Genomic DNA, 21318 nt, shown 5'->3' with positions numbered 1-21318 from the left:
TCGAGAGAGAGTAGAGAGAGAGCGAGCGCGAGGAGAGATAATAGATACGAGGTTAGAGATGAGAGAGAGAGAGAGGAGAGAGAGAAGAGTGATTGAGGAGAGAGAGAGAGAGAGATGAGAGAGATGAGAGAGAGAGAGAAAGAGAGAGAGATGAAGAGAGAGAGATGAGAGAGAGAGAGAGAAGAGAGAGAGAGAGAGAGTAGAGAGAGAGATGAGAGAGAGAGAGAGAGAGAGAGAGAGAGAAATGAGAGAGAGGGCAGAGAAGAGAGAGAGAGTGATAGAGAGAGAGAGAGACGAAGAGAGAGAGAGAAGAGAGAGAGAGAGAAGAGAGAAGAGAGAAGAGAAGAGAGAGAGGAGAGATGGAGAAGCGCACGAGAGAGAGAGAGAATGAGAGAGAGAGAGAGAGAGTATGAGAGAGAGAGAGAGAGAGATGAGAGCGAGAGAGGAGAGAGAGAGAGAGGAGAGAGGAGAGAGAGAGAGAGAGAGTGAGAGAGAGAGAGAAGGAGGAGACTGCACGAGAGAGAGATGAGAGAGAGAGAGAGAGAGGAGAGAGAGATGAGTAGAGGCAGGGAGGTAGAGAGAGAAGAGAGACTGAGAACGATGAGAGAGAAGAGGAGCCGATGGACCGAGATGAGGGGATGAGTAATGAAGAGGAGAAGAGAGGAGAGGGACACAGAAGAGAGAGGATGAGGATGAGAGAGGAAGAGTTCTTCTCTCCTCTCCTCTCAGCTCCTCTCAGCTCCTCTCCTCTCCTCTGCCCTCCTCTTCCTTTCTTCTTTCTATCGCTTTCACTCTTCCCCGTCCTCTCTATATCCACCTTTCATTCGAGGGACTACAGAAATAAAAACAAAGATGGGAAATTAGTAGTAGCCGCTACTGTGACGCGAATTGACGCAAAGGTCAAAGGGAGCGAGTGATAACCACTCGGGTGCTAATTAGGATTAGATTAGAGCAGGCGTGTCATCGTAGGATGCGGGCGGGGTGCTATGATTGTGCTCTCGTCTCTCTCGCAGGCTGATGCTGGGATTCATGCTAGTCACCGCGCTGCTGTCCATGTGGATCTCTAACACGGCCACGACGGCCATGATAGCTCCGATCGTCGCTGCCGTGCTGGAGCAGCTGATGCGGGCCTCCGCTGCCGCCCAGCAGCAGACGACAGGTTGGCTGCTGACGATGACGTCAAATACATTAAACTTACACGTAGTTGCAACAGAGCGGAATAGCGTTAGATGTGCTCATTGCAACTTTTATGTGCTATTATTAACGCAGTCAGTCGCAGTTCGTTCAGACATCGCATATGTGATTAGATGTTATCAAGAGTACATAATGAAAGACTATATGGACTATTCTAACCATGGACTTTTCTATTATGGACTCTTGATGTTATGCTTAGATATTGTAATTAGATACTATGCAATTTATTTCTAGTTGCGTATTTTCAGGCGTACATTGATGCTTTAATTTTTACGGCGAGATTTAATTTCCTGATTAAATTTTAGATGAGGAGAAATTAGTCAAGGCAAATGTACGTCACAAATCCGGTGGCGCTGCGAACAGCGTCGTCTGCCACATTGCCTTGGACACGCAGATATCGTCTGACATGAGCACGCACGGCCTGGTTTCACGGACATGCTCGTAAGAGAAAAAAAAGTTTAGAGCCATTCGCATATACTTCCAATTACTATCTATTCTAATGAAGCCGTGAGCCGTCATAAAATATTCATGAAGCAAACGCGTATCTACGGTTACGTCAAAATTGTTCGGTTTTCTTGCGATAACTAACTGATCTTGTCTTCCTCTTCCTCATCCTTCTCTCTCTACCCCTCCTGCTGCTATTCTTCTTTCTTGCCCTTAATCTCCCCATTCCCATTCCTCCTCCTCCTCCTCCTCCTCCTCCTCCTCCTCCTCCTCCTCCTTCTCCTCCCACACCATCTCCTCCTCCTCCGCTTCTTCCTTGTCCTCCTCCTTAGCTGTCTCTTCTTTATACTTCTCCTCCTTCCACACAATTTTCTGCCGAATGTTTCTACTCATGCACATCTTCGTTTTCATCGTGATCTTTTCCCTTCTCCTCTTTATTCTCTTCTTCTTTATGATAAGCCAATGTGTCATTGCCTTCCTCTCTTTTTGTCTATACTTCTTCAGTACAAATTGCTTCTTCGTCAATCTTGCCCTCTATTGCTCATGCTCCCCCTCTCTTTATTTCCTTGTCTACATTATTTCCCTTCCCTATCGTATTCAGTAACAATATTATTTATTATTTATTATATATTATTATGTGTATATGTATTATGTATGTATTTATATGTGTATATATTATTATTGTTGTTATTATTCTTATTATTATTACTATTTATTATTATTATTAGTATTACTTAAGCTGTTTTGCAATTACTCTATAAACTTCATGTTTATCATGCCGCTTCATGTGTATAGTAAGGCTAGCTCTACTACAAATCTGCCTACCAGCGTTACACAGACCGTGGCAGAGCGCAAGGGCTTCAGTAATAGGTGGCCTATAGCTAAACGCTCTCCACGCGATGTTTCATCAAGCCAAGTGAAGAGTCCAGAGTCGCCTCTACTTGAACAGCAGCGAATCCGTGCTAGGTGGCAGCGACCTCTACGCGGTGAGGGAGCCCACGTCGAGGTTTCCCGGGTCAGCACGGCGGGCTAGAGAACGAAACGGCTGGCAATGGGCATGATGCGAGCATTTGCTACGCGGCTAACATGCGGAGCTCTGCCACACTACTGGCACCGGCATCCCAACGTCGTGCTAGCGGCCAAGATGAGTGTGTGAGTGTAGAGAGCTATGTAGAGCACATCTCTACGAGGTGGAGTGGAGGTGGAGTGGGTGGCAGGTGTATTGGAGATGAGACGTACGTGGGTAGAGTGTAGTGAATGTAGCTGAGAAGTGAAGGCAGTAATATAATATGGTACAAATAGAGTAGTTAAGTTGAGTAGATGCAGAGATGGTAGCATGGAGACATGTTAATAGTATTTCGTCCCTATGAACATCGTCTGATTAATGTATTACATTATCTATATATGTGCGCAGTAATATGTTTGTAAGGTGCTCCGTTATATACAGTATGCGATTACAGACTGTATGAAAGTCCAGAGGCACAGATCTCGCTAACACACCAGTGGAATGATGTTTGCTCTCTAACGCCATGCTGTGTATCGCCGTCAGCTGATCTGGCTGCAGATTCATTCTTCGGCTTCCAGTTACCGAAAGCAATAAAACTTAACAATATCTTTTGGCAATAAAAATTTCCAAATATAACAATCAATACGTGACTAAACGTTTTCAGAAAGAAAAGGAACCCAAATTAAAGGTACTTGTTTGTTTTCATAATCGCCATGCGGTTATGCGTTGTCACTTCACATCTAAGGGATGAAAAAGGTGTGACAAATCCTTCCTCTGTCTAGAGGAGCAGGATTATTTTCTGTTGTTTTGTGTGTGTGTTGTCTGCAGAGACGTTGTTTTGCTGCGCGCACTCATACCGCGATACGTCCGATGATGACTCTGCCCGGGACATTCATTTCGGAAGGAGTACGAACAACTCGCAGCATCAGGTACATCGCAACACACAACACGGCGGCGTGGAGCTGCGAACGAATGTCTTCGCTTCAGTCATGATTTTATACGTCGCTTTACAAATTCAACCGTTCTCCCTGTAGTAATCTTATTTAAGGCGCGCATGCACGGGTGCACAGAAAGCAGCAGCAGGCAGATTGCAGGCAGGTATAGGCATATAGCCAACGAAAGGCAACGAAGAGAGAAAGGGAGGCACAGAGGAAGAGGAGGGAGAAAGAGCGAAGAATCATCGGAGAGAGAAGAGAAGAGAGCGAGCGCGAGAAGAATGAGAAAGAGGTTAGAGAGAGAGAGAGAGAAGAGAGAGAGAGAGAGAGAGAGAGAGAGAGAGAGACGAGCGAGAGAGGAGAGAGAGAGAGAGAGAGAGAGAGAAGAGAGAGAGCAGAGAGAGAGAGAGAGAGAGAGAGAGAGAGAGAGAGAGATGAGAGCAGAGAGGAGAGAGAGAGAGAGAGAGAGAGGAGAGAGAGAAGAGAAGAGAGAGAGAGAGCGAGAGTAGAGAGCAGAGATGAAGAGAGAGAGAGAGAGAGAGAGCAGAGAGAGAGAGAGAGAGAGAGAGAGAGAGAGAGAGAGAAGAGAGAGAGAGAGAGAGGAGAAGATCGAGAGAGAGAGAGAGAGAGAGAGAGAGAAGAGAGAGAGAGAGAGAGAGAGAGAGGAGAGGAGAGAGAGAGAGAAGAGAGAAGAGAGAGAGAGAGAGAGAGGAGAGAAGAGAGAGAGAGAGAGAGAAGAGAGAGAAGAGAGAGAGAGAGACGAGAGAGAGAGAGAGAGAGAGATAGAGAGAGGGAGAGAGAGAGAGAGAGAGAGAAGAGAGATAGAGAGAGAAGAGAGAGGAGAGAGAGAGAGAGAGAGAGAGAGAGAGAGAGAGAGAGAGTAGAAGAGAGAGAGAGAGAGAGAGAATTCCAAAGATCGAGAAATACTCGTGAATTGATTACAGTTGCTTCATAAATATTAAAATGCGAAAGTTATCTGTACTGATCGGAAACGTCTGTTTCAGGTTTCCAGCGAGGTAGTTCGTGCTGCTCAATTTCATCAGCTTCTTGCTTCTTCTCTGGCTGTTCGCGAGATCCTGATTCTCTTCCCCTGGCTGGGATTCATTATGCCAAGAAGGGTATGGCATCAAAATTATGTTTATGAAATACCTTAGGTAACACCAAGATACGACAGCAATCGCAGCTATTTTTGATATAGCTGGCACGATTATGATTTATGTTTTTCAAACTAGAGTCTCGTCGAACAAGTTTGTCACGTAATTATTATGTAGGCCTAAATGTAATGTAATGTAATGTAAATATTGTATGTAATGTAATTCATGTCATGTGATTAATTAATGTAATGTAATGTAATGTAAATGTAATGTAAGTGATGTGAGTAAATATGTGTAAATGTGAATGTATGTAATGTAATGTAAATGTAATGTAATTAACGTAATGTAATGTAATGTGATCGTGATTGTAAGGTATTGTAATGTTAATGTAATTGTAATGTAATGTAATTGTAATGTAAGATGATGTGACGGGTCTTCAGGTACGCGACCGACGCGCACAGCTGCGATGCTCGTCTTGATACTGCTGTTTGTGGTGCCTTCCTCCAAACCAAACATCTCCTGCGCCGCTACCGCAGACGGTACTGTGCTCCTGCACTATTCCCAGCTGACACATAATTGTTAATTATTAAATACATATGGTTCCCTATTATCACAATAATACGTCAGATTGGTGACTGCGTTTGTGCCACGCGTATTTCATGAGAATTTCAATATATATATACATATATATATGTGGGCGGGGGGGGGTCATGTGTCCGTCCGTGCGTGCGTGCGTGCCGTTCGCGGCGGTGTATGTATATATATATATATATATATATATATATATATATGTATATAATATATATATATATATATTATACACACATACATACACATGTAGATGTGAGTCAGCGTGGGCCGAGGAGCACTGTGATGGGGTGGGACACCATCAACAGTAAGATGCCGTGGAACATAGTGTTGCTCATGGGAGGCGGCTTCGCCCTGGCAGACGGCGTTCAGGTATTAGAACGTGGCTTCACTTTACTGCACTCACACCTCACTGTGCATACGTGTACTTCATCGGGAAGTTTCATTAGGGCACCGTGAAATTTAGCGTGACTGGCGCTTGTGAGAAAAATATAGCGCGTACATCACATCAATTTGTATATATAGTAATAACTATATATTACATATATATATATATATATATTATACATATATATATATATATATATGCTACAAACTGCCGCGTGTCTCTCACGTCCAATAAGAGAATATCAGTGGCGAAACGAGCTGTGTATTTTTCTCTCGTGATGTGCAATGTTTACGCGGCAAAATACTGATCGAATTCGCCACAGTCTCAAACATCGGATGCATCCTCATCCACGCAGTGATTTGCTTATATTACTAACAAAGGACTCTTTCTACTCGCGCGCAGAAATCTGGTCTGTCGCGTCTGATCGGCGAGCAGCTGCGAGTGTTGGATGCTCTACCTGCGTGGCTGCTCGTACTCGTTCTCTGCCTGCTCGTCGCTTCTCTCACGGAGACGGCTAGCAACGCAGCCACGGCCTCCATCATGATACCCATACTCGCCGACCTGGTAATGACCACGTTGCTTTCTGACAGAAGACTTAGCATTGCTTGTATTTTTCGGTGTTAGATTTACTTGCGTGTGACACGGACGATCGTCTGTCATACGCGATTCGTAAGCGACGTAACGTGAAAATTACAACATTACGTTAGTGTTATATACTCAATTATTGTTCTTAGCCTGTTCGCAAATATCACAGTCATAATATCACAGCTTCGCTCGCGCAACCAGTATCCTAACAGTTTACGCCTTAACCCTTTGGAGCATATTCTCTCTGTTTCAGGCAGAGGCGCTGTGCATACATCCCTACTACCTGCTTTACAGCGCCACGATCGCCTGCTCCTTCGCGTTCATGTTGCCCGTGGCAACCCCTCCGAACGCCATCGTCTTCGGTTACGGAGTGCTCAAGATATGGGACATGGTGACTATCGTAACCTAATGATCGTCAGCCTGACATCATTTATTTACGCGCGACACTTTGCTACGAACTCGCTGTTAAATCGATAAAACATGTCAGCGAACCGTCGCAGATATTTCCACGATCCCTTACTTAGGAAAAGAAATGCATACGAGGCAAGTTTTCCTAATGCTCTAACGCATTCTGAGTTCATCTCGCGATATCTCTCTCTCTCTCTTCTCTCAGGTGAAGGCCGGCGTCGTGATGAACGTGGCCTGCATCCTCATCCTCTGCCTCTCCATCAACACGTACGGCTACTTTGGCTTCGGATTCAACACGTTTCCAGCGTGGGCGGTGATCAACCCATCGAATCATACGTGTTTCAACCAATGAGCGCAAAATCTCCCGCATGTATATACATACGCGTTTTATACTTATTACCTCCGCCCAACGGAGTTGGAGGAGAGGTTATGTGATCGCTCTCGTGCGTTCGTGTGTTCGCGCGATCGATATTAGCGCGTCAGCCAGCTCAGCCAGCCAGCCAGTGATACCCAGCGAGCCAGCGAGTCAGCAAGCCAGCGAGCGTGTACATGTGAGCGAGCAGCAGCAACGAGCGGCTGCTACGAGCAACAAGCCAGCGTGTACAGCACGCTGGCGTATATCGTGCGTTATTCGTGTGTTTGTCAGTCGTATGGCGTATGTCGCTGGCGGAGGTATGCACTCTCCGTGAGTGCACTCTGTCTAGTTTCAAAAGTCCTCGAGGCTGTTTGATTGTTGGCGACTTAGTCAGACTACGTAGAGTCAGTCTATAATGTTTTATATAAATATATCGCGCGCGGGGGGGTCTTCGCCGTCGTCATGATCATCGTCGTCGTCGTCATCGCCACCGTTGCCGCCATCGTCATCAACATCACAATCATCGTCGTCATGACTATCATCATCATCATCATCACCATCATCATCAACCTCAACCATGAACGCATTCCTGGGTGAACGATTGTGTTATTTTTTTATTGATGCCGTCACCTATCGCGTGTCTATAGACGCCGCTTGAATTTTGTACGTGGGCTGGGCAGTGGAGCGAATAATTGCCTGCCGTAAATAAAAGCTTCATAGTTTCGTAACAAATCGCAACAGGCGTTCGCTATTGTTGTCGTATCGGCAGATTAATGAGCGAGCGTGTCTTGTTGCTCGACACTGGTAATGAGTCGACGACGCCGACACTCCGTCACTGCGCTCACACGCAATCGAATTAGGGACGGATCCGTGCAATAGCGCCCGAGATTTTAATTAAGTCTGAAAATATCCGTCAATGGCGTCTCATCTTGTTATCTACAGGGTTGCTTCCGATCTTACAGACATCACATCGTTCAACATTTTGGTGTCTACGATGCTTACACACAAGGGGGTTATACGCGAAATCTAGACAAAAGATGGTGATAAAAATAATGTCGATTTTTTTTTCTCTCTAAATTTCACGCTGTCAGCTTTACACGCGCGACTTATGAAAAACGGTGGTGAAAATAACTGCTTTTTATACAACAAAATGTATCGTCCCCCTACGGAAGGCAGTCACGTGGATTAATGCCCGACATCCCCCATATAGGAGTTTAGTTTATGGTGCAAAGCTTTATTTCCAACAATAACGTGTAGACAGCTTTCGCGAGTGTAGCCACCAACACGATACCATACGCACCCTACATCTGCTATCAGAGCGAACAGGAATTCTATGCGATTACAGACTATATTGCCCGAAAGTCCGACATATTGCATAATCCTCACTGCCACACGACGACAACAATGGTGCGATGCTTAGCATACGACTAAATCAATAAAAAAAACACTCAAAACATTGGTTTCAACAACATCCATTATTATTTGCACAAGAGAATTTTTTTACAATCGACAATTTAAAAACACGACGACGCGACATTGCGCGATCGTACGTATAGATGGCGCAGGTGGTCGTAATCACCAAACCGCTGCTCGCAGTCACGATCCCACCTATCAGATCACGTCACTCCGCGTTCTTACCCGACGCTTGCTGCTTGTGTAATTGGCAGCGATGCAGGACGTTGAGTGATACACGCGATCACCGCGCTACTTCGCGAAGCACGCGATTACGACGACGCGCGACGTGATTGCCTCGCGCTGGGATCACGATGTCGCGTAATGCGACCCCACTCTCTCACATTACGGAATCCGATCATCGTGCTTCGCCGCGCAATTGTTGTTGCGTCGGCGTGGCAACGTCGCTCGTGCAGGCCTGATCGATGTCGCTGCCAGGCAACACGACGACGCGAAAACACCACATGAGCTTCGTAGTGATGGCCGGCACACAATCTACACATGCGTCTAAACAGAGGAATTGCTCCGACCTGTGATTGGAGGATAAAAATAGACCCCGCCCACTCCCGCCGCATACGCTATGCTATGACCGGTAGGAACGTGTACTAACTATCATATGGAGCGAACAATTTGAGTTACATTTTTATAAATTCTAGCTATTATAGACACATGTCTGAGCCTTAATCTCTGTGAATTTTGAGTCTATTGAAGCGCGATTAGTCTAATTAATTAGCAAATATGCACGCGCGGCTATGACCGGTGAAACGAAACGTCACGTATTCTATTTTTATCCTCCAAAAATAGAAAAGTGGGCGGGTCGCTTTTTATCCTCCAATCACAGGTCGGAGCAATTCCTCTGTTTAGACGCATGTCAATCTACAAGTAGCTTCCCCAACAGACTGTCATGCCATCATCGTCGCTGCCTGACTACGAACTTACACGGTCAGTCAATCAAAGTGTGACCACACTGCACCTACGACCCTACACAGGGGCCAAGCAAAGTATGTGGCTGACCACACCAAACCTACAATCTTACACGAGGGGGGGGGGTCAAGCAGTCTGTGGCTGACCACACCACACCTACGATCTTACATGGAAGGGGAGGGGGGTCAATCAAAACCTGTTGCGGACAATACTGCACCTACGACCTTACATTGGGGGTCAAGTCAAGTCTTCATCTCACCACACCACACCTACAATCTTACATGGGAAATCACTCAAAGTCTGTGTCTGACCACACCACACCTTCGACCTTATATGGGGGTCACATCAAGTCTGCATCTCACCACACCACATCACACCTACGACCTTACATGGGAGGTCAAGCAAAGTCTGTGTCTAACCACACCACACCTAGGACCTTGCACAGGAGGGGAGGGGGGGGTCAATCAAAACCTGTGACTGACCATACTGCACCTACGACCTTACACGGGAGGTCAAGCAAAGTCCGTGTCTGACCATACTGCATCACCGTCACTGCCTTCCAGGTCCGCCTGCAAAATATTGAAAACCACTTGATAGTGATGCCAGACTTTCGAGAGCATGTGGTCACTTGCAGTGGCAATTTTGTAAAGATCTGATTACACATGTTAAAGATGTTGCCTGCTTTTTAAAATCGGACTATTAATGATTGAGAAAGACGTGCCTGAAATATATACGTACTGTAAACATCATTTTCCAAAAAAAAAATTTAACACAGATGCACGCACACACGCTCACGCACACGCACACACGCACTCACACACACACACACACACACACACACGCACGCACGCACGCACGCACGCACCACACACTCACGCTCACGTTCACGCATGCGCGCACGCACGCTCGCTCGCACACACGCTCGCACGCACGCACGCACGCACGCACGCACACACACACACACATAGACACACAACACACACACATGCACATAGACATACATATACGTTAATGTGTGCTTGCAATATTATTAGAATTGGTGAATAAACGAGCATACGAAATAGCCGTGCATGCAGAGAGTAATAAATGCACGCCTGCTTTACAATACTTATCAGCATGTGAATCATACTGCCAGTAATAGCATACATGACTAAACACACATTAGCCTGTGACAGCAGCACGCAGGAATGACGTGACCTCAAATACTAATAGAGGGTGCTAAGATCTTGGACATTATAGAGGCACTGAGGACACCTCGAAAACTATAAAGGGCACTGACGAGATACTGGACACTATAGAGGGCGCTGACAAGATACTGGGCACTATAGAGGGCGCTGACAAGATACCGGACACTATAGATGGCGCTTACATCGTTCTCGCTCTCGGCCATGTCGTCCATGTCGACCTCGGCGTACGAGCAGTCACCCATGTCACCGTGCTTCTCCGCCTTCTGCACGCCCTCCTGCGCCTTGCCATTCGACGGGTCCAACCTGAAACACACGGCGCGGGCGTGAGCAGCATGCTACACCGGTAGATGCCCTAGATCTAGTCACACTTGATCTGAGATCTACCCAGAGCAGGCGCTGTCGCTAGCAGGGTGCCATTCACACACGCTTATCTGGCATCACGAAAATTCCACCATGAAATAGGTGTGAGTGCGTGCATGCAGTGAGTGTCTGGCTGCAATGTCATAGTTGCAGACCAGAACGTGAAGAAAACGTTTTTTAGCAGTTTTTGCACGCACACTAAGGTCGTGTGTAATTATTGGGTGTAAATATATTTGACGTCGATTGTAGGTGGACCGAATCTAGGAGCGTTCAAACAACTCCGTTAGTCTTGCCATAAATCTCATAACCCCATTACGATTACTGCAGTTGTTGACAACGTGTGTATTGTCATTCACATATACGGCGTGAAACCCGGTCACAGCCGGCTTGTTACGTACCTGAGCGCGATGTGAAACTGATCCAGAGCCTCCTGGTGTTCACCGTTCCTCGAGAGAAAGTCTCCGAACATCTGGTGAAGCCTACTGCTCGAGCTCTCCACCACCAACTGCATCCTAATCCTGTGAGAACACGGTGGCATCAAGCGTTAACAATTACAGAGTGTACTCATAGTTACAGAGCATTACAGTGTGTACTCATAGTTACAGAGTATACAGAGTGTACTCATAGTTACAAAATGTACTCATAGTTACAGAGTATTACAGTGTGTACTCATAGTTACAGAATGTACTCATAGTTACAGAGTAATGTATTCGTGTGTACTCATAGTTACAGAGTATTAGTGTGTACTCATAGTTACAGAGTATACAGAGTGTACTCATAGTTACAAAATGTACTCATAGTTACAGAGTTTTAGTGTGTACTCATAGTTACAGAGTATTACAGAGTGTACTCATAGTTACAGAGTATTACAGAGTGTACTCATAGAGATTTATATATGTGTGGGGGGGGGGTGCATGTGTCCGTCCGTGCGTGCGTGCGTGCGTTTCGCGCGTGTGTATGTATATATATATATATATATATATATATATATAATATTATATATATATATATATATATATATATTATACACACATACATACACATGTAGATGTGAGTCAGCTGGCCGAGGAGCACTGTGATGGGGGACACCATCAACAGTAAGATGCTGGAACATAGTGTTGCTCATGGGAGGCGGCCTTCGCCCTGGCAGACGGCGTTCAGTATTAGAACGTGGCTTCACTTCACTGCACTCACACCTCACTGTGCATACGTCTACTTCATCGGAAGTTTCATTAGGCACCGTAAATTTAGCGTGAACTGGCCGCTTTGAGAAAAACTATAGCGCGTACATCACATCAATTTGTATATATAGTAATAACTATATATTAACATATATATATATATATATATATTATACATATATATATATATATGCTACAAACTGCCGCGTGTCTCTTCACGTCCAATAAGAATATCAGTGTGCGAAACGAGCTGTGTATTTTTCTCTCGTTTGTATGCCAATGTTTACGCGGCCAAAATACTGATCGAATTCGCCACAGTCTCAAACATCGGATGCATCCTTCATCCACGCAGTGATTTGTATATATTACTAACAAAGGACTCTTTCTACTCGCCGCGCGAAATCTGGTCTGTCGCGTCTGATCGCGAGCAAGCTGCGAGTGTTGGATGCTCTACCTGCGTGGTGCTCGTACTCGTTCTCTGCCTGCTCGTCGCTTCTCTCACGGAGACGGCTAGCAACCGCAGCCACGGCTCCATCATGATACCATAGCTCGCCGACCTGGTAATGACCACGTTGCTTTCTGACAGAAGACTTAGCAATGCGTGTTTTTCGGTGTTAGATTTACTTGCGTGTGACACGGACCGATCGTCTGTCATAGCGCGATTCGTAAGCGACGAACGTGAAAATTACAACATTACGTTAGTGTTATATACTCAATTATTGTTCTTAGCCTGTTTCGCAAATATCACAGTCATAATTATCACAGCTTCGCTCGCGCAACCAGTATCCTAACAGTTTACGCCTTTAACCCTTTGCGAGCATATTCTCTCTGTTTCAGGCAGAGGCGCTGTGCATACATCCCTACTACCTGCTTTACAGCGCCACGATCGCCTGCTCCTTCGCGTCATGTTGCCCGTGGCAACCCCTCCGAACGCCATCGTCTTCGGTTACGGAGTGCCTCAAGAATGGGACATGGTGACTATCGTTAACCTAATGATCGTCAGCCTGACATCATTTATTTACGCCGCGACACTTTGCTACGAACTCGCTGTTAAAATCGATAAAACATGTCAGCGAACCGTCGCAGATATTTCCACGATCCGCTTACTTAGGAAAAGAAATGCATACGAGGCAAGTTTCCTAATGCTCTAACGCATTCTGAGTTCATCTCGCGATATCTCTCTCTCTCTCTTCTCTCAGGTGAAGGCCGGCGTCGTGATGAACGTGGCCTGCATCCTCATCCTCTGCCTCTCCATCAACACGTACGGCTACTTTGGCTTCGGATTCAACACGTTTCCAGCGTGGGCGTGATCAACCCATCGAATCATACGTGTTTCAACCAATGAGCGCAAAATCTCCCGCATGTATATACATACGCGTTTTATACTATATTACCTCCGCCCAACGGAGTTGGAGCGAGAGTTATGTGATCGCTCTCGTGCGTTCGTTGTTCGCGCGATCGATATTAGCGCCGTCAGCCAGCTCAGCCAGCCAGCCAGTGATACCCAGGCGAGCCAGCGAGTCAGCAAGCCAGCGAGCGTGTACATGTGAGCGAGCAGCAGCAACGAGCGGCTGCTACGACCAACAAGCCAGCGTGTACAGCACGCTTGGCGTATATCGTGCGTTATTCGTGGTGTTGTCAGTCGTATGGGTATGTCGCTGGCGGAGGTATGCACTCTCCGTGAGTGCACTCTGTCTTAGTTCAAAAGTCCTCGAGGCTCTTTTGATTGTTGCGACGTAGAGTCAGTCTATAATGTTTTATATAAATATATCGCGCGCGGGGGGTCTTCGCCGTCTCATGATCATCGTCGTCGTCGTCATCGCCACCGTTGCCCATCTCGTCAACATCAACAATCATCGTCGTCATGACTATCATCATCATCATCATCATCATCATCATCATCACCATCATACATCAACCTCAACCATGAACGCATTCCTGGCTGTGAACGATTGTGTTATTTTTTTTGATGCCGTCACCTATCGCGTGTCTATAGACGCCGCCTTGAATTTTGTACGTGGGCTGGCAGTGGAGCGAATAATTGCCTGCCGTAAATAAAAGCTTCATAGTTTCGTAACAAATCGCAACAGGAGTTCGCTATTGTTTGTTCGTATCGGCAGATTACATGAGCGAGCGTGTCTTGTTGCTCGACACTGGTAATGAGTCGACGACGCCGACACTCCGTCACTGCGCTCCACCGCAACTCGAATTAGGGACGGATGCCGTGCAATAGCGGCCCGAGATTTTATAAGTCTGAAAATATCCGTCAATGGCCGTCTCATCTTGTTAATCTACAGGTTGCTTCGATCTTACAGACATCACATCGTTCAACATTTGGTGTCTACGATGCTTACACACAAGGGGGTTATACGGGAAAATTAGACAAAAGATGTGATAAAAATATAATGTCGATTTTTTTTTTCTCTCTAAATTTCACGCTGTCAGCTTTACACGGTGGTGAAAATAACTGCTTTTTATACAACAAAATGTATCGTCCCCCTACGGAAGGCAGTCACGTGGGATTAATGCCCGACATCCCCCATATAGGAGTTTAGTTTATGGTCAAGAGCTTATTTCCAACATAACGTGTAGACAGCTTTCGCGAGTGTAGCGCACCAACACGATACCATACGCACCCTACATCTGCTATCAGAGCGAACAGCGAATTCTATGCCGATTACAGACATATATTGCCCGAAAGTCCGACATATGTGCATAATCCTCACTGCCACACGACGACAACATGTCGTGCGATGCTTAGCATACGACTAAATCAATAAAAAAAACACTCAAACACCATTGGTTTCAACAACATCCATTATTATTTGCCACAAGAGAATTTTTTTACAATCGACAATTTAAAAACACACGACGCGACATTGCGCCAATCGTACGTATAGATGGCCGCAGGTGGTCGTAATCACCAAACCGCTGCTCGCAGTCACGATCCACCTATCAGAATCACGTCACCCGCGTTCTTACCCGACCTTGCTGCTGGTGTAATGGCAGCCGATGCAGGACGTTGAGTGATACACGCCGATCACCGCGCTACTTCGCGAAGCACGCGATTACGACGACGCGCGACGTGATGTGCCCGTCGCTGGGATCACGATGTCCGGTAAATGCGACCCCCTCTCTCACATTACGGAATCCGATCATCGTGCTTCGCCGCGCAATTGTTGTTGCGTCGGCGTGGCAACGCGCTCGCGTGCAGCGTGATCGAGTGTCGCTGCAGCGCAAACATGACGACGCCGCAAAACACCACATGAGCTTCGTAGTGATGGCCGGCACACAATGCTACACATGCGTTCTAAACAGAGGAATTGCTCCGACCTGTGATTGGAGGGATAAAAATAGACCCCGCCCACTCCGCCGCATACGCTTTGCTGATGACCGTAGGAACGTGTACTAACACATATAGTGGACGGCAGCGAACAATTTGAGTTACATTTTTATAAATTCTAGCTATTATAGACACATGTCTGAGCCTTAATCTTCTGTGTAATTTTGAGTCTATTGAAGCCGCGATTAGTCTAATTTAAATTAGCAAATATGGCACGCGCGGCTATGACCGTTGTGAAAGAACGAAACGTCACTGTATTCTATTTTTTATCCTCCAAAAATAGAAAATGTGGCGGGTCGCTTTTTATCCTCCAATCACAGGTCGGAGCAATTCACTAGAGAGAGAGAGAGAGAGAGAGAGAGAGAGAGAGAGAGAGAGAGAGAATTCCAAAGAGTCGAGAAATACTCGTGAATTTGATTACAGTTTGCTCATAAATATTAAAATGCGAAAGTTATCTGTACGCGAAACGTCTGTTTCAGTTCCAGCGAGGTAGTCGTGCTGCTCAATTTCACGCTTCTTGTTCTTCTCTGGCTGTTCCGAGATCCTGATTTCTTCCCTGGCTGGGGATCATTATGCAAAGAAGGGTATGGCATCAAATTATGTTTATGAAATACCTAGGTAACACCAGAGATACGAACAACAATCCGCAGTCTATTTTTGATATAGCTGCACGATTATGATTTATGTTTTAACTAGAGTCTCGTCGAACAAGTTTGTCACGTAATTATTATGTAGGCCTAATGTAATGTAATGTAATGTAAATATTGTATTGTAATGTAATTCATGTCATGTGATTAATGTAATGTAATGTAATGTAATGTAATGTAATGTAATGTGATGTGATGTAAATATTGTAATGTAATGTAATGTAATGTAATGTAATGTAATGTAATGTAATGTAATGTAATGTAATGTAATGTGATGTGATGTAAGGTATTGTAATGTAATGTAATTGTAATGTAATGTAATTGTAATGTAAGATGATGTGACGGGTTTCAGGTACGCGACCGACGGCACAGCTGCGATGCTCGTCTTGATACTGCTGTTTGTGTGGCCTTCCTCCAAACCAAACATCTCCTGCTGCCGTACCGCAGACGGTACGTGTGCTCCTGCACTATTCCCCAGGCTGACACATAATTGTTAATTATTAATACATTATGGTTCCCTTATTATCACAATAAATACGTCAGATTGGTGACTGCGTTTGTGCACGCGTATTTCATGAGAAGTGTCAATATATATATACATATATATATGTGGGGTTTCCCCCTGTAATGGTCGTAGGTGCAGTATGGTCAGTCACAGGTTTTGATTGACCCCCCCTCCCCTCCTGTGGCAAGGTCCTAGTGTGGCTCGTGGTTAGACACACGACTTTGCTTGACCTCCCATGTAAGGTTGTAGTGTGATGTGGCTGTGGTGAGATGGCAGAGCTTGATGTGACCCCCATATAAGGTCGAAGGTGTGGTGTGGTCAGACACAGACTTTGAGTGATTCGCCATGTAGATTGTAGTGTGTGTGGTGAGATGAAGACTTGACTTTGACCCCCAATGTAAGGTCGTAGTGCAGTATTGTCCGCAACAGGTTTTGATTGACCCAGCCTCCCCTTCCATGTAAGATCGTAGGTGTGGTGTGGTCACCACAAGACTGCTCTGCAACCCCCCCCCCCCCCCGGTAAGATTGTAGGTTGGTGTGGTCAGCCACATACTTTGGCTTGGCGCCGCTGTGTAGGGTCGTAAGGTGCAAGTGTGGTCACACTTTGATTGACTGACCGGTAAGTTCGTAGTCAGGGCAGCGACGATGATGGCATGACAGTCTGTTGGGGAAGCTACTGTAGATTGACATGCGTCTAACAAGGTAATTGCTCCGACCATGTGATTGGAGGATAAAAAGCGACCCGCCCACCTTTTCTATTTTTGAGGATAAAAATAGAAACGTGACGTTTCGTTTCACCGGCTCATAAGCCGCGCGTCGCATATTTGCTAATTTTAATTAGACTAATCGCGCTTCAATAGACTCAAAATTCACCAGAAGATTAAGGCTCAGACATGTGTCTAATAATAGCTAGAATTTATAAAAATGTAACTCAAATTGTTCGCTCGCATATATAGTTTAGTACACGTTCCTACCGGTCATCAGCAATAGCGTATGCGGCGGGAGTGGGCGGGGTCTATTTTTATCCTCCAATCACAGGTCGGAGCAATTCCTCTGTTTAGAGACGCATGTGTAGCATTGTGTGCCGGCCGGCCATCACTACGAAGCTCATGTGGTGTTTTCCGGCGTCGTCATTGTTGCCTGGCCAGCGACATCGATCAGCCTGCACAGAGCGATCGTTGCCACGGCCGGACGCAACAACAATTGCGCGGCGAAGCACGATGATCGGATTCCGTAATGTGAGAGAGTGGGGCGCAGCATTACGCGACGAGTCAGTGCGTATCCCAGCGCGAGGCAATTCACGTCGCGCCGTCGTCGTAATCGCGTGCTTCGGCGAAGTAGCGCGCGTGATCGCGTGTATCACTTCAACGTCCTGCATCGCTGCCATTACACAAGCAGCGCAAGCGTCGGGTAAGAACGCGGAGTGACGTGATGCTGATAGGTGGATCGTGACTGCGACAGCCGGTTTGGTGATGTACGACCACGCTGCGGCCATCTATACGTACGATTGCGCAATGTCGCGTCGTCGTGTTTTTAAATTGATCGATTGTGAGAGAAGAAAGTCTCTTGTGCAAATAAATAATGGATGTTGTTGAAACCACTGGTTTTGAGTGTTTTTTTTATTGATTTAGTCGTATGCACTAAGGCATCGCCACGACATGTTGTCGTCCAGTGTGGCAAGTGAGGATTATCGCAATATTTGCGGACTTTCGCGCATTAGTCTTGTACATGCGGCTAAGAATTCGCTGTTCGCTCTTGATAGCAGATGTAGGGTTGCGTAGTATCTGTGTTTGGTGCACTACACTCGCGAGTAAGCTGTCTCACGTTATGTGGAAATAAGAGCTTTGAACCATAACACAAACTCCTATATGGGGGATGCTCGGGCACTTAATCCGACGTGACTGCCTCACGTAGGGGGCACGATACATTATTGTTGTATAAAAAGCCAGTTAATTTTCAACCACCGTAGTAAAGCTGACAGCAGTGATAATTTAGAGAGAAAAAAAAAATCGACATTAATTTTTATACACCATCTTTTGTCTAATTTTCGCGTATACCCCCTTGTGTGTAAGCATCGTAGACACCAAATGTTGAACGATAGTGATGTCTGTAAGTCGAAGCATACCCTGTAGAATAAACAAGCATGAGACGCCATTGACGGATTTATTTTCCAGACTTCATCTAAAATCTCGGGCCGCTATTGCACGGATCCGTCCCTAATTCGAGTGCGGTGAGCGCAGTGACGGAGTGTCGGCGTCGTCGACTCATTACCAGTGTCGAGCCAAGACACGCTCGCCTCATTAAATCTGCCGATACGACAACAATAGCGACGTCCTGTATGCGATTTGGTTACGAACTCATGAAGCTTTTATTTAACGGCAGGCAATTTATTCGCTCCACTGCCCAGCCCACCGTAACAAAATTCAAGTGCGGCGTCTATAGACAACGCGATAGGTTGACGGCATCATAAAAAAATAAACAACAGATCCGTTCACAGCCAGGAATGCGTTCATCGGTTGGAGGTTGATGATGATGGTGATGATGATGATGATTGATGATGAGATGATGATAGTCATGACGACGATGATTGTTGATGTGCACGAGATGGGGCAACGGTGGCGATGACGACGACGACGATGATCATGACGAACGGGCGAAGACCGCCCTGCGCGCGCGATATATTATATTAAAACATTATAAGACTGACTCTACGTCGGCCAACGAATACACAGCAGCCTCGAGGACTTTGAATAGAACAGAGTGCACTCACGGAGAGTGCATACCTCCGCCAGCGACATAACCCATCGACTGACAACACACGAATAACGCACCGATATACGCCAGCGTGCTGTACACGCTGGCTTGTTGCTCGTAGCAGCCGCTCGTTGCTGCTGGCTCGCTCACATGTACACGCTGCGCTGGCTTGCTGACTCGCTGGCTCGCCTGGGTATCACTGGCTGGCTGGCTGAGCTGGCTGACGCGCTAATATCGATCGCGCGAACAACCGAACGCACGAGAGCGATCAATAACCTCTCCTCCAACTCCGTTGGGCGGAGGTAATAAGTATAAAGCGTATGTATATACATGCGGGAGATTTTGCGCGTCATTGGTTGAAACACGTATGATTCGATGGGTTGATCACCGCCACGCTGGAAACGTGTTGAATCCGAAGCCAAAGTGCCGTACGTGTTGATGGAGAGGCAGAGGATGAGGATGCAGGCACGTTCATCACGACGCCGGCCTTCACCTGAGAGAAGAGAGAGAGAGAGATATCGCGAGATGAACTCAGAATGCGTTAGAGCATTAGGAAACTTGCCTCGTATGCATTTCTTTTCCTAAGTAAAGGGATCGTGGAAATATCTGCGACGGTTCGCTGACATGTTTATCGATTTAACAGTGAGTTCGTAGCAAAGTGTCGGCGCGTAAATAAATGATGTCAGCGCTGCACGATCATTAGGTTAACGATAGTCACCATGTCCATATTTGAGCACTCCGTAACGGAAGACGTATGGCGTTCGGAGGGTTTGCCACGGGCAACATGAGCGCGAAGGAGCAGGCGATCGTGGCGCTGTAAAGCAGGTAGTAGGGATGTAGCCAGCGCCTGCTGGCCTGAAACAGAGAGAATATGCTCGCAAAGGGTTAGAGGCGTAAACTGTTAGGATACTGGTTGCGCGAGCGAAGCTGTGATATTATGACTGTGATATTTGCGAACAGGCTAAAACAATAATTGAGTATATAACACTAACGTAATGTTGTAATTTTCACGTCGTCGCTTACGAATGCGGTATGACAGACGATCGTCCGTGTCAACAGCAAGTAATCTAACACCGAAAAATACAAGCAATGCTAAGTCTTCTGTCAGAAAGCAACGTGGTCATTACCAGGTCGGCGAGTATGGGTATCATGATGGAGCCGTGCTGCGTTGCTAGCCGTCTCCGTGAGAGAAGCGGACGAGGCAGGCAGAGAACGAGTACGAGCAGCCACGCAGGTAGAGCATCCACACTCGCAGCTGTGCTCGCCGATCAGACGCGACAGACCAGATTTCGCGCGCGCAAGTAGAAAGAGTCCTTTGTTAGTAATATAAGCAAATCACTGCGTGGATGAGGATGCATCCGATGTTTGAGACTGTGGCGAATTCGATCAGTATTTTGCCGCGTAAACATTGACATCCACGAGAGAAAAATACACAGCTCGTTTCGCCACTTGAATATCTCTTATTGGACGTGAGAGACACGCGGCAGTTTGTAGCATATATATATATATATGTATAATATATATATATATATATATATGTAATATATAGTTATTACTATATAATACAAATTGATGTGATGTACGCGCTATATTTTTCTCAGCAAGCGCCAGTCACGCTAAATTTCACGGTGCCTATGGAAACTTCCGATGAAGTACACGTATGCACAGTGAGGTGTGAGTGCAGTAAGAATGAAGCCACGTTCTAATACCTGAACGCCGTCTGCCAGGCGAAGCGCGCCTCCCATGCGCACACTATGTTCCACGGCATCTACTGTTGATGGTGTCCCACCCATCACAGTGCTCCTCGCCCAGCTGACTCACATCTACATGTGTATGTATGTGTGTATAATATATAATATATATATATATATATAATATATTATATATAATATATATATATATATATATATACATACACACGCGCGAACGCACGCATGCACGCACGGACGGACACATGCACCCCCCCCG

At 46.2% G+C, this 21318-nt stretch overlaps 3 protein-coding genes across 3 annotated transcripts in view; 2 read left to right on the top strand and 1 right to left on the bottom strand.

Annotated features, from left to right (window-relative positions):
* Window positions 1–2600, top strand: part of LOC106806728 (solute carrier family 13 member 5-like) — a 13903-nt gene extending 11303 nt beyond the window's left edge. Inside the window, exons 4-6 of the mRNA XM_014808762.1 lie at window positions 1014–1159; window positions 1500–1635; window positions 2556–2600. Of these exons, the coding sequence (XP_014664248.1) occupies window positions 1014–1159; window positions 1500–1635; window positions 2556–2583 (310 nt within the window). The 3' untranslated portion in view covers window positions 2584–2600. The remainder of the gene's footprint in view (window positions 1–1013; window positions 1160–1499; window positions 1636–2555) is intronic.
* A 2535-nt stretch (window positions 2601–5135) lies between these two features.
* On the top strand, window positions 5136–7084 carry LOC106806727 (solute carrier family 13 member 2-like). The gene is made up of 5 exons (XM_014808760.1): window positions 5136–5212; window positions 5515–5633; window positions 6052–6213; window positions 6488–6625; window positions 6848–7084. The coding sequence occupies exons 1-5, from the start codon at window positions 5140–5142 to the stop codon at window positions 6992–6994; spliced, it is 639 nt and encodes a 212-aa protein (XP_014664246.1). The 5' UTR covers window positions 5136–5139; the 3' UTR covers window positions 6995–7084.
* A 2098-nt stretch (window positions 7085–9182) lies between these two features.
* The window catches only part of LOC106806726 (anaphase-promoting complex subunit 7-like), a 45243-nt gene continuing 33107 nt past the window's right edge, over window positions 9183–21318 (bottom strand). Inside the window, exons 13-15 of the mRNA XM_014808759.1 lie at window positions 11319–11438; window positions 10743–10863; window positions 9183–9942 (exon numbers count right to left, since the gene is read on the bottom strand). Coding sequence (XP_014664245.1) covers window positions 9886–9942; window positions 10743–10863; window positions 11319–11438 — 298 coding nt within the window. The 3' untranslated portion in view covers window positions 9183–9885. The remainder of the gene's footprint in view (window positions 9943–10742; window positions 10864–11318; window positions 11439–21318) is intronic.

The sequence above is a fragment of the Priapulus caudatus genome, unplaced genomic scaffold (assembly GCF_000485595.1).
Source record: "Priapulus caudatus unplaced genomic scaffold, Priapulus_caudatus-5.0.1 Scaffold176, whole genome shotgun sequence".
Taxonomy (NCBI): Eukaryota; Metazoa; Priapulida; class Priapulimorpha; order Priapulimorphida; family Priapulidae; genus Priapulus; species Priapulus caudatus.
Note: the sequence above shows the minus strand (reverse complement) of the source record. Positions and strands in the feature narration are given on the sequence as shown.